The sequence below is a fragment of the Lampetra fluviatilis genome, chromosome 32 (assembly GCF_964198595.1).
Source record: "Lampetra fluviatilis chromosome 32, kcLamFluv1.1, whole genome shotgun sequence".
NCBI lineage: Eukaryota > Metazoa > Chordata > Hyperoartia > Petromyzontiformes > Petromyzontidae > Lampetra > Lampetra fluviatilis.
Genome location: NC_136306.1, coordinates 923036 through 935985, shown reverse-complemented (window position 1 = coordinate 935985; position 12950 = coordinate 923036). Strand labels below are relative to the sequence as shown.

General features: G+C 45.1%; 1 protein-coding gene across 1 annotated transcript in view; it reads right to left on the bottom strand.

Annotated features, from left to right (window-relative positions):
* Nucleotides 1-2148: 2148 nt before the first annotated feature.
* The window catches only part of LOC144943611 (guanine nucleotide-binding protein G(i) subunit alpha-1), a 32817-nt gene continuing 22015 nt past the window's right edge, over nucleotides 2149-12950 (bottom strand). The window contains exons 5-8 of the mRNA XM_078871221.1: nucleotides 9691-9819; nucleotides 7270-7399; nucleotides 6123-6276; nucleotides 2149-5435 (exon numbers count right to left, since the gene is read on the bottom strand). Coding sequence (XP_078727347.1) covers nucleotides 5245-5435; nucleotides 6123-6276; nucleotides 7270-7399; nucleotides 9691-9819 — 604 coding nt within the window. The 3' untranslated portion in view covers nucleotides 2149-5244. The remainder of the gene's footprint in view (nucleotides 5436-6122; nucleotides 6277-7269; nucleotides 7400-9690; nucleotides 9820-12950) is intronic.

Genomic DNA, 12950 nt, shown 5'->3' with positions numbered 1-12950 from the left:
GGCTCCATTGTAACGAGTGCTAGAGGAAAAAGGATTTTAACACCGAATAGGCTTTCGTGACAAATATTATCCATGAGGTTTTTGGGTTAAATCACCTAAATAAAAATGTGTCGTTAAAACCGCCACCACCCGACAGCCGATTAGTAGGTTTTGTCACGATAACAAAACATTCCATTCAGTTACGAGTACAGCACACCAGCTGTGTGTGGGAGAGTAAACCCACATTTGCAATTCGAGTACGACGTTTCGCCAATAAGTACAACTAGCATCATCAGGGAACAGACATCCTCCTGAGAGCGAAACAGGAGGATTTATCCACAACCTCCACCTCCCGATGAGCACGATTGGCTACGTACGGTGCAGCAGAAGTTCATACTCCACCTTTGCACGTGCGCGCTAATTGGCATTGCTTCCTAACCGTGATGCTCGCAGATTATAAGGGGCCATCCATTGAGTACGTACGCATAGAGGGGGGGGGTAACCAAATGTACTCATAGGAAACGGGGGGGGGGGGTGAAGCCTCGATAATAATTTGTTTACATTGGCCTTCAAATGAGTTAAGATTGTCCGGCGGTGGACCGTTTGCTTAAACACGTTACTATTATTAATCCTTGATCGTTTCTGCGTGGATTAAATATCGGCCGTTCTATAGGATTCGGCGGGGGGGGGTGTAAAAATTCCACGTGCGTACAGGGAGGGGGGGGGAGGGGTCAAGTCGGCAGATTTTTGCGTACCCACTCAATGGATGGCCCCTAAATTGCGTGGCAAATTCATCTTTCTCATCCTTGTTTCGTGAATAATTGTGAGAAGTGATTGTGAGGGGCGCCACGGTGGCTAGATGTTAACTACCTCGCCTGGCATGCAGGGTCGTGGGTTCGACCCCAACTCTGGCGCCTGCTGCTGTATATTTGTCTCTCCCAGTGGTCGCGTGGATTTTGTTTTTCTCCGCTGTCCTCCAGTTTTCCCCTCCACATTCAGAATGAACATCACGCGTTTCGAGTATTTGGCTGCGATAAATGTCCACGTGACAAGCCACGTGACAAGCCCACTTCTTTGGGCTATCATTTGTGACAGCCAGGTCGCTTCTCAAGGGAGTTTCACTGAACGTGTTGCTCCCTCGAATTTCGTCGGGCACAATTATCTATCACGGCTGCCAACCCTTAGAATGTTTTAACGTAAACAACAAATTCGCGTGGTTATATCATTAAAGTACCTGTCATGATACAGCTCACGAAATCAGCGCGTTCCATTCATTAAAAAAATGCATCTCGCCTCGCCAATTAAAAAGTACTTCAAAGTAAGATTGTTATTCTCTCGTGATGACCAACAACATCAAGGGATTCACTCTACAGGGAGAGAAAACCATTCATGGCAAAAACAGCAATTAGGAGAAATTGAAATTCAGCGAAGTGTAAACGGGAACCGGAGTGTGGGGATTTGGTCACCCCTGGCATTCGCTTTTCACATAATTGCCGTCACGCTCACCCATCAACGCATCACGTTATGCTGCTCCGTAAACAAGCAACCACGGCGTTTTAAAAGCCAAATTTTCCTCCAACATAGCCAACGCAGCGGTCGCAACCCAGTTCAGGCTGGTGTCAAATGTGGCCGCTCGATTAATTTGCGGAGTAAAAAAATGAACGTCACACGAATTAAGACATGCATTGCATTGTCTTCCGGTGACACGTCATTTTAAAATCTTTAAAGTACATGTTGAATGCCATGGACTTAAACCTCGGATAGCTCTCTCGACCCATTACGGAACTTGACAGACGGCGACGTCCTGGGGAGGCCTTGATCCGTTAGTTGACGATCATTCAGGTGCATTGTCAAGGTCCGCCACCGATCACCATGTCCCTCGATTTCAATTCTCCTTCCGCTTGAGAAGGCTGTGCAGAACCTGTCATCTCTCAGCTTTGTAGGGCCTTTTGAGGTGCAGAGAGAGATTTGAACGAGCAAGCCCAGTTCACGTGATGAATCACGTACCGTGAAGGGAGGCACCCTGCTTTTACTCCTAACGGTGTATTCCACTTCATAGCAAGGTAGCCCAGACATTGAACCCGAGGGGACTAATTTAGTTTTTGTTATCCTGTCCCCATCGCTGGAAATTTCCAATAGGATTACGATTAATCGAAAATTCTAATGTCAAAGTGTTGAAATTCTTTATTGTTAACAGCAACACATTTTCACAAAAGGCGTATTTAAGCTTCATGTTAAAAGCAATGTACACAAGTCGCGGAGAAGCCAAGGAAAAACGACGTGGATAAAAAAATTGGTCTCCGAGTTGGTGTCGGCATCCAGTTAAAAGCAGAAGAGACTCCGTCACGAGATGACACGGCACGCGCGCGTGCACGGAATGTCGCGAGTTAAGGTCACGTAAAAATGTGCACAATGCCTGCGTTGAGGCAAAACATTGACACAGTGAAAAGGCATTGCAGACATGCACAGTAAAGTCACTCAAAGTACATTTTCGTGAACGGTCAAGAGGAAATCGCCCATAAATATGGCTAATTTTAAACATGGCTGATTTATGAAGGCAAGAGCAAAAAACAATCATGGTTAAGCGCGCACACGCACACGTGAAAGCCGGCTTGCACAAAGCGTGTTATGCTCAAGGACACAAGACCGCTCGTACACGACTACACCAACCTAGGAGCTTAGTACTCAACGTTCGGCGAAACTAAATTCAATGAAAATCAAAGTGGACCAAACTATTTTCACAATGCGTCAAACATTAAAGCTTAACACAGCCTAATTGAAATTATGGAATCGTTGTTGTATAAGGCAAAGATTAAGAGAGAGAAATGCATATACGTATCAAGTTTAACAAAGGTACGGTCAATACAAAATAAAACCATCTGTTGAATGAGATTTGTCCTCGACTGGCTGCTCCCTGGACACACAAACAACCTCGTGAGCGATCATCTCATCGGTCGTTCCTGCAGCAATCAAGCACGGAGCGCTGTTGCGGGAAAACAAATATTGGACAAGTAATGAGGATCACACGGCACAGTGCGTTAGATGTAAACTCATGGAATCGCCAGTAAGGGACATTGAAACGAAACAAAAAGACACTCACGAACCAATCTTCATATTAAAATATAATTTTGCAGTGCTGAAATGCAACGTTTAACCTTTATAAAGAACTCATGCATAATTGCCACGTGTTATTTTTGCTGGTTCTCTTCAATTCAAATGTGATTACTCTGGGTTGTCCACAGTAAAGTGAAATGGGCACCGTGTATTAGGACCATGCACACTGGCTTGCGTGTCTGCCTAGAATGCATTCAGGATTGCAGAGTGACCGACAGCGAATGGCGGTTCCTAAAAGACAAAGAACAGCTCTTTACACGCAGTCTACCCATCCATCCAAACGCTGCTGCCAGTACAGTTTTCTACAAGACAAACATTACCTGCAATGTTGGTGACACATCACAATGGGATCCGCAATTAAAAGGACGAAGGAATCCTACACGACGGTTTACGAGACATTCTGTGCGACCGTTGATTTAGTGGCGTGTTCCGATCACGCACGATAACGTGGGTCAACCGCCAGCGTTAACGACCAGCGAGTTTGCACTGCACGAGGTGAGAAATGCTTCGAGCATAATGAACTTCAATGAAGCTCACCGTCCCCTAAAGGTTAGGTCCCAGGTTTCCGACTTCAATGTGGAGAGATCAAATGGCAATCTTATCAAATACTTTTAACTTCATGGATCCTAATGGTGAGTAAAATGGTTTACCGCACACACTGCCACAGCACACGCACAGTTAGAAATTGGAAACGGAGTATCCTGCAGCTGCTCGGCTCACGGCTACCCAACACACAGAATCAGCATTGGCCTCCGCACCTCCGACTTGGTGCTTGCAGCTCTCAGGCCAGCCAGCGACTCTAGATTCTCAGCTTGGTCAATTGCCTGCGCGCACAAAAAATACTAACGTCGGCTCCAAGTAATAACTTGGTCTAGCGAGGGTTAAAATTTGCGACTGTATGGCAACTGGGCACAGAATAATCTACTAATTCGCTTAAAAAAATGATAACACAATATATTGGTCGTGGAGGTTACCAATTAAGGCATTTGCAATGAGACAGCATCGGCTGCCCTAAGTCTTGCAATAGAAAAGTGATGCTCCGTACCCACACTACCGTCAGCAGCACAACTCTGAATTGTAGAAAAATGCAAAAAAATTCTAACTTGCAATGGCTACTCTGACCTTAAACTGTGATGTAGCAGTAGTAGCTCACTGAAGTTGTTTAATCTGTGAAGAAAAATACGTGCCTTTACAGACCGCAGTGTGTGCATTTACGAGACACACCGAGCCCCTGGACCAAAGGTTCTGAACTTGGCGGCCAACCTTGCCTTAAAGTGACTGAAAATAAGAGCTGAGGATTATGGGAATGAAGAGTCCTGACCGATTAGGGAGCACACGAGGTGCAAAATACAGAGGGACTTAAGCGGGCGGGGTGTGGGATGCTGGTCTCTTACAAACCTTTGGGTGGATATTGGAGGAGTTTGGACTCAATTCTCTCCTCTCACTCTTGTTCAGCGCCTCGTTACAATGGAATCACAAGTGTAACGCAGACATCACGGGAGAACGTGAAGCACGGTTTAAAGTCGATACTTCAGGAAAATTGTGAGACGTATGTAATGGACATCGCTGACAAACTAAGATATTTTACAAACGTATAAATTGGTGGATGACTGGCGCATTTTGTTTACGTACAAAACATCAATATATCAGCTTCAGTTTAATGAAAATTTAGTTTTCTTCCGATAAGACAATTTGCCCAATGAGTGCAGCAGATAAAGTGAGTAACGTGCCGGCACACAGCGGTGGATCGCGCGGTGGTGCAGTGCTACAGCGCTACGTTCCAGCTGCCAGATTGGAGAGGGGACTCGCAAGGCTCCGATGTTCCGCCCCAGACTTCTCTTAGTCAAGGCTGCACCGCACACGCAAGCCATATAGCTCACATGCACAGGGTTGGGAGAGGCTTACTTCGTCACAACTGTCATCACACATTGGATGGGACAGAGGGTCGTGCAGAACAATGGAGTACGCTGAACCATTATCATACTACCGCTGGCTTCTGTGTGCATTGAAATTTCTAAAAAAGGTGCACTTGAAATACAAAATAAACTAAGTGTGTGTGTTTTTATGGCATGGACCATTACTAACCCTCATCACTTCATCATCATCATCACAAGAACAATGTTTTACCATGAGTGTGTTTTCAGAGCAAGCCTAGAAAAGACCGCAGTCCTTTAAGTTATTCTTGATTATTACATCGGTGACTGCGTCAAACACAAACTGTACATTCTTGGTGTCTGTGGCGCAAGTGAAGTGGGTGTAAATCTCCTTGGACTCCTTCCGCTTGTTCAAGTTCTCAAACTGCGTCTGGATGTACGCGGCGGCCTCTTCGTAAGTGTTCCCTCCTGCAAGAAATAAACAACCGACAGATGCGTTGCATTCTTGCGCTACTTCCACTCGGAGCGAGGTTGCATGTTACCGCCAACGCGGCAATGAAAACATAACGGTAAAAGCCCACAGGGCTATTGGTCGTAAGGATAGTGACGTTTGGTGATACCGTGTTTGCAAGTTGTGCACAAATTACTCAAAACTCGTCAAAACCGTCAATCACACTGCCTTACAAAGAACAAAACATTCAACGTGACGTTTTGGGCAATGCCCCTTTGTCATGGCACAATTCATTTGGCTCTTCTTTTAAAGCAGTGGTTTAGACAGTGTTGAGTTTATTAATATATTACGACTACACTTTGTATAACGGGTGTTCAATCCTATCCGACATATGCACACAGCCCATGTCGACGTACTTAAACACTTCAAGATGTTATATGCATTTAACAATTCACATCAGAATCAAAGAATGCCATTGCAACAAAGCAATATTAATTTACGGAAACAATAATAATTGAAAGCGACAATTTGTTGGGTTATGTTAGCTGGTGAAGGGTCTGGACTGCACAAATCTGGCCAGATCATTGCACGTGACCCAAAAACTGTTGTCACGTATACAAAAACATATACACAGGCACACATTCATCAGACCGTCGCGACTACAGACACAACTGTGCTCACTTTGCGACACAACTGCAAGCTACCTGTGTACTCCGGGTAGCAGATGGTGAGAGGGCTCCGTGTCACCTTCTCCTCAAACAGGTCCTTCTTGTTGAGAAACAGGATGATTGACGTCTCTATGAACCACTTGTTGTTGCAGATACTGTCAAACAGCTTCATGCTCTCGTGCATACGGTTCTGCAAAACATACATTTTCCAGGAAAAAAATAATAGAGGAGCATTGCAATATCAACAGAAACCCGCAGTTCGATTATTTTCCCCGAAACGCTGTAAGCTACTCGTGCGCAACTAGCGTGTGCCCTGGAGGTCCCTCTTATCCACTTGCCCATTTATCAGGGAAGGCCAGGGGACGCGCGCGAACCTTGTAACTATGCACCCTTGAGAATTCAGTGTTGATAAAGTTTCCATTCATATGAGAACACCGCCCAGACGTAGACTCACGTGTTCCACTTGCTGTGCCTGTTCATGTGTTTTTTTGCTATCGTGCGGCTGCAGACTCTTACACGGAGAAATAGCACAAGCTAACTCGGACACTTCGACATTCATGAAGCCATTTATATTCCATTGGCAATGCAGTGGAATATTTTAATGCACGTTTATACATTTCAGATGTCTATTCTTTGTTTAAATTATTGCCAATTAAAAATGGGTTCATAAACCACGTTGGCCACGTTGTACATTCCTGTTAACGCTGTGAAACAAGTCAAGGAGCACGTAACTATCTACATATTTAAACACATATACAGGTGGACTAGGATCTACACACGTATAATTCGCAATGTTTTAGAGATGATGCCAAAGTAAAAAAAAGAACACAAGTGTGCACGGGAGGTACGTACAAGAAAGTGAATCCTCTCATTGTTCGCGTCCGAACACTAAACCTAGACTTCACAGGAAGGTTGTGTGAGACTGTGTCTATGTTAAATAGGCTGTCCCTTACAGGGTGGTACTGTACATGAGCTACAGATTGCATCTACTGGTTTAAATATTTTATCTAATTTTAACTCTCATTTTTACGTTTGACTTCCACACAGCTGTGGAAAGTTTAGAAAATGTGAAGTTTCGTCTGCATTGTGTGACGTAGTTGTTCCTGTACAGGGTCTAGAGATGCGCATAGTGTTAAGACGCTATAATTATTATTATGAGGAAGAGGCAGCAGGCAAGACTCACCATCTCTTCATCCTCAGCCAGCACCAGGTCGTAGGCACTGAGCGCCACGCAGAAGATGATGGCCGTCACCCCTTCAAAGCAGTGGATCCACTTCTTGCGCTCGGACCGCTGACCACCAACATCAAACATCCTGCAGGGAGGATCACTTTTAAAACCCGCCACTAACGTATGCGCATTTGGCTTCAAACACAGACTGCTTTGTCGTGCAGTGCTTCAAAAAATGCAAAGACATTCCCTCAATTAGGATAACGTGTCTCGTGCTACGCAGCGACATATTTTGCAAGGGTTGCGCAAGCAGCGATGCACATGATGGCACTTCCCATGGTGGCGAGCAATGTGAGACGGCCTCAACGCAGTCGCACGCAGTGCGCGCTGCATGGGTTGCACCAAGCGTAATCTCAGCAGCAGGAACGGTTAAAACGTTCTGTTACACGACCTCTTCTCGGTCAACAGGGTGCGTGGCTTCACCTCCGCAGAATGGCCACTGCCACTTCATTTCCACTTCCTACCGGATGAAGATGCAGGAGGCCCTCTCCTCTCTCCTCACCACTGCCCATCAACTCCATTTCAGGAAGGATCTCTGTCAAGAACCTCTATCCCGCTTCGTTGCCTCAATCTGCAAGGGATGTGCAGTAGTGGAGACCGGGGGCTACACGGACCTCTTTCCACACAGCATGCGGTGTGAGCTATGGCTAGGCCGATGTGATGCTGTCTATGTGGAATGCGCTACAACACTGCGCACTATGGCATTTTTATTGGGACCTGGATATACTGCACAGTACTCTGCAGACCTGTGTTCTGCTGCACGTTTAGCATTCCGCTACCAGGATGTGCTGTACATTGGGTTGTAAGGGTTGCAATTAAATGGTTTCTCATTATACGCGGTTTCGATTATTGGTCAATATCCCTGTATTATTACAGATAAATGGGGTCCCACTGTACGTCTTAACAGCACACGATGCCCGACTCCTAATCACAGATGTTCTTTAGCGGTCTGTGTTCGTTACCTGCAATGCCAAAACAACACAGATACTCGTCCCTCTTCTCTTTAAACATTTCACATGTTTGCACCAAGCTCAATATACACAAAGTGCTTGCCACAAATTAACCACAACACCTTGCTGATCTCATCAAAGAGCATAAGCCATTACACAAACTCCGGTCATCCTTACAGCAGCGGCTTTTGGCTGCCATCAAACAAACACGGTCACTGCATCCCTCGCTTTTTCAGATGCGCTTCTGCGGCCGCCTGGAACGCTCTTCCTTCCGATATTAGTAAGTCACTGGAGCTATGCACTATTAAATCATCTAGATTAAAAACTCGTTTCTTTAGTACTGCTATTTGTGTTTAGGTTGTTGTCCTTCCCCTGCGCCTCCGATTAGCACGGTTGGATATGTAAATTGCAAAAGAAGTTCAACATACACACGTACATAACCATATTCCCAGTTATTGCATATACTCATGGAGAAACTACGGTTTATGAAATTACATGTCGGCTCAAATCATCTTGGTGCAATAACGTTGTGGTTATGCCTTGTTTTAAATGTACATTGTACAATACATAGTTCAGATAGTATGTTCCTGCAAGCATGCATTGAATGTTTCCTACAAACTAAGACTGATCACAATGTGTATGCAACATGCACACTGGTGAGCTTGAGAACGTTTCAGATGAGAATCCCTTCCTTTTTTGCAGATGTCAAGTAAATAGTTGTGCTCTGCACAACATCTACCGCGTTACTGCATATACTGCTTCATTGAGGCACATCCAGACATTGGCTTTCTGTGGTAACAATCAGGGGCTTGGAGTCAGCAGTGACGCTATGCAGGGGTCCGGCATCTGTGGCTAGGATGTACCAAGTACCTTGTACAGCACTGCACATGGACACCACTGTGAACAGGATGAACAGACAATGACTCAACGCTACCACTCGCCGTCCCCTTTGGCACAACCCGTGTGCTGGTGGCTATGCTGCAAGCCAGTGATCCAGCACCGTGAAGGCAGCGAGGAGTTGGTGGATCACACACATTAGTGGAACTCCCTCCCTATAATCATTGAGCATCATGGTCACCATAGCTTGGCTTGCCAGGGAATGGCAGTACAGCAACTCGATTCAGATTGAGTGTTAGCACCCTCACAGCGTGTGGATTTTCTCTGGATACTCCGGTTTTCTCCCAAATTCATAAACTCTGATTCATGGAGTTGCCCATCAATCCCAACGTAGGACGAGAGCTTGAACAATTGTAGGCACCGGTTCTGGCTGCCTTCCCGCTTGCCTGTGGTTTCTCACGCCTCAAAACATTTTCTCTCTCCCCCTCTCTCTCCGAGAGTGAACAAAAACCGCACGTGACAAATTCTACGTTATTTATTCTGTAAGGGACGCGTGGTAACCGGGAAGTTTGCATGAGCACGTTCTCACTTGAAGTGAAGGTCTTTGAATGTGAAGTGAGTCTCCACGATGCCGGTGGTCTTCACCCGCGTACGCAGCACATCCTGCTGCGTAGGCACGTAGCTTGGCTGCGAGATCCTTTCCAGGTCGTTCAGGTAGCTGAGCACGCAAGTGGAGAAGACAAAAAAAGGGAAAAGCACTCGTGACAATAAATAAACCCAACAATTAAAAATGGATGCGAATGTTACCGCAACACTGATGAAAATAATACAATTTAATGAGCTTCCAACTTTCGTGACAGCTGTGATGAACGTTATCCTCACTGTCACTTGAAGCAATGTGAACCCACATATAACACTGATGCGTTGTCTATCTGTGATTTAACGCTGCACTTTCCGTTGTTTTCATGCAGGGGGTGCTGCAAACCTACACGCCCCCTGCATGAACGACGGAGGCGCAGGGACAGACGTTTGATTACGTTGGAATCGATCTGCAGACGGCGGTCTTCTAGCACGGCCAGCTCTATGTCGCTTTATCTCGATCCACCAATCCCAAACAGGTGAAAGTCCGCATGGAACCAAACCCACAGCAAGGCCGTCTACTTAACGACGAGAGATAATTGACACGAAATGTAATTTTCAATGAAGTCTTGCAGATGTAAAATTATATAAGCTTTTAATAAAGAAATAAAATTATCTAATTCAAAACATAATACAATTCAAAGATGTTTAATTTTAACACTTCTAAACGGAGCATCAAGTGCTTGAGTGAATGCGTCGTTCGTGTGCAATTTTTTGTGACTTTCCTGGCCGAAGGTCGTAAATGGTTGTGAGGGGCGCCACAGGCGCCCCCGAACAACCCCGAGTTTTTAGATAGTATGACAAACTAGCAGGGTTGATGTTACCTAGATGATACGTACTTAAGTTGCTTCATAAGGACATTATACCATCAGCGGTGTTGTATCTACTGCTGGATATTAGTCGTTTTTAGTAATAGTTTAAAATCGGATGCAGGCTGCCTCATCCCATATCCACATCACCTTAACATGAGTAATTACCATAAACTAGTTGTATTATACCCAAGTGAATTATCTATGGGCACTATAGGCTCTAAACTACTGTAGTTTTCAAGTGAGGTGGTGGCATGGCCTGGCGGTAGCCCATTGTTTACAGAACAAACCTTGCCAGTCGGCTATGTCCGGTGGTCGCAGGTTATGGATAATATTGGTCGTGAAAGCCTACGTGGTGTTCAACTGCTTGAAGAGGTTCACAGTTGAAATGCAATGGCCGTCCTGATTATTACTGTGGCTGTAATGACAACCAATCCATCTTCATTTTACGAAACAATATTGCCCTCAATAAAGTCAGCATCGGTGCACATTACAGTGGAACTGGAAGGGTACAGGGGGCATAGAGCAGAGGTGATAAAAGAAACCCGTCACGCCCTCAGCGGCCAACACCGACAGAGCAAAGCAAATTGCAACCGCACACAACAAATCGCATAATAAAGTTAAAAGCCGTAAATAAAAATAAATAAAATAAATTGAAAGCAAAGAGACCGTTTTTATTTTTGAATTTATGGTAAGTCAAGTCTGAACCAGTGCGTGTCTTGCACAGACCACGGAACCGAGAGGCTCTCGGCACGTTTCAGATGTCCGGTGGCATGCAACGAGGCGATGTTCCAGATTTTTGGGGCTGCGCTATAGAAGGCTTTGTCCCCCCCAGCATCGGGTGAACAACCCTGGGCTGGGCCAGTCTTGCCGTTTACGTGGAGCCGAGTATGTGACCACAACACTAGTACGCGCTGTCGGCTTCGCAGAGGACCTCAAAGATTCCCATGACATCACTGAGAAGAAGCGAAGACTCGTCCTCCGAAGCGTTCGGGGTCCACATTTTCCAAATTATAAAATTACTTTGGACTGTGTTTGTCTTTTGGCGTCTTCTGGTCTAACACCGTTTGAGACGAGGCTCAAAAGAAAGCTGTCTCTGGTGTGGACCAATCAGTTTCAAGGACAATGCATATATTATTAGAGTGTGTTTTTTGTTTGCATTCTGACCACAAGCATTGTGGTTAATGCAGACATGATTCCTTGTAAAAGGTTGCAGTTTGGTGTTTTAACATCTTAACACAACTGTTTTGTTGCTCTTTGGTTCTTTCGGTAAAGTCACGTAGGGGAAAAACCTATTATCATCCTTAATTGGGATTACACACATCAACCATAGCCCCCTTCCGACAGATTAATGTTTGAGCTCACTCTTGCAAATGAGATGCATCCTGGTCTCCGGTTCTCACCTGGGTAAACTAAATCAACTTGAAAATGCGAAATTTGAGTAGTAATTTTAAAACGAAGCATATTTTTGCAGAAATTAAGAATGAAGCTTGTCAGACAAGATACACGATCCAGTATCACTTCACGCAGTGTTGCCACGTGGTGCTGTTGTGACATTAAAAACAAAATGGAAAACAATAGCTCAGTGGGTTGCACCTTCCTATCAAAAGCAGCGGCATCCGGGGGGGGAAAACATCCGCAACAGTGTGATGTGGCGTCCAGAGTTCAAACGTGTCTTATGGCGTGGCACTGGAAATAACAACATCAATTATGTTCAATCTGACAATACTTCAAACTAACTCGACCATGGGAGCCTATTTTCAACGTAGCCGTTCCCTGGGTTTTAATCTTCCACGAAGCTCATGGTCCACCCTAAACCGCATCCCACTGCACAAATCATGGCAGATGCGGATACCTGAAGCACAAATGGAAAATGAAAAACTCTCCAGTAGCGTGGAACTGTGGTCATCCAGAACAGACCGTACAACGTGTAATGACGCAACACCCCGATCCACAAATACAAAGGAGACATCACGGCAATAAGCAACTCCGCTGCTCCTGACACGGTTATCTAGTTTGACGATCTTAATGTGAAATTGTAGTTGTTGCTCTGCATCTATATCAGCAGCCATACGAAGGAAAATTGCTCCCTATACATTATATATTCATACTGCCATGGATTCTGCACACATTGCAAAGCCCAATTGAATTAATGATGAAATTTGTGGCAATTCATTAATCGCAGTATAAAGGGGTGAACCATTACATGTACGTAGAACGTCTTTCACAGAGTACCTCGCCAACCGTTCTAATCTGAGGTATGGAAAAGGAAAGCAAACTAAACGCAAAAAGCAGTTCTAAAGAAATTAGTCTTCAAACTAGATTTTAAAAGTGCATAGCTTCGGTAGTTTCCTAAAATCGAAAGGAAGAGCGTTGCAGACGCCAGCAGAAGCGCATCTGA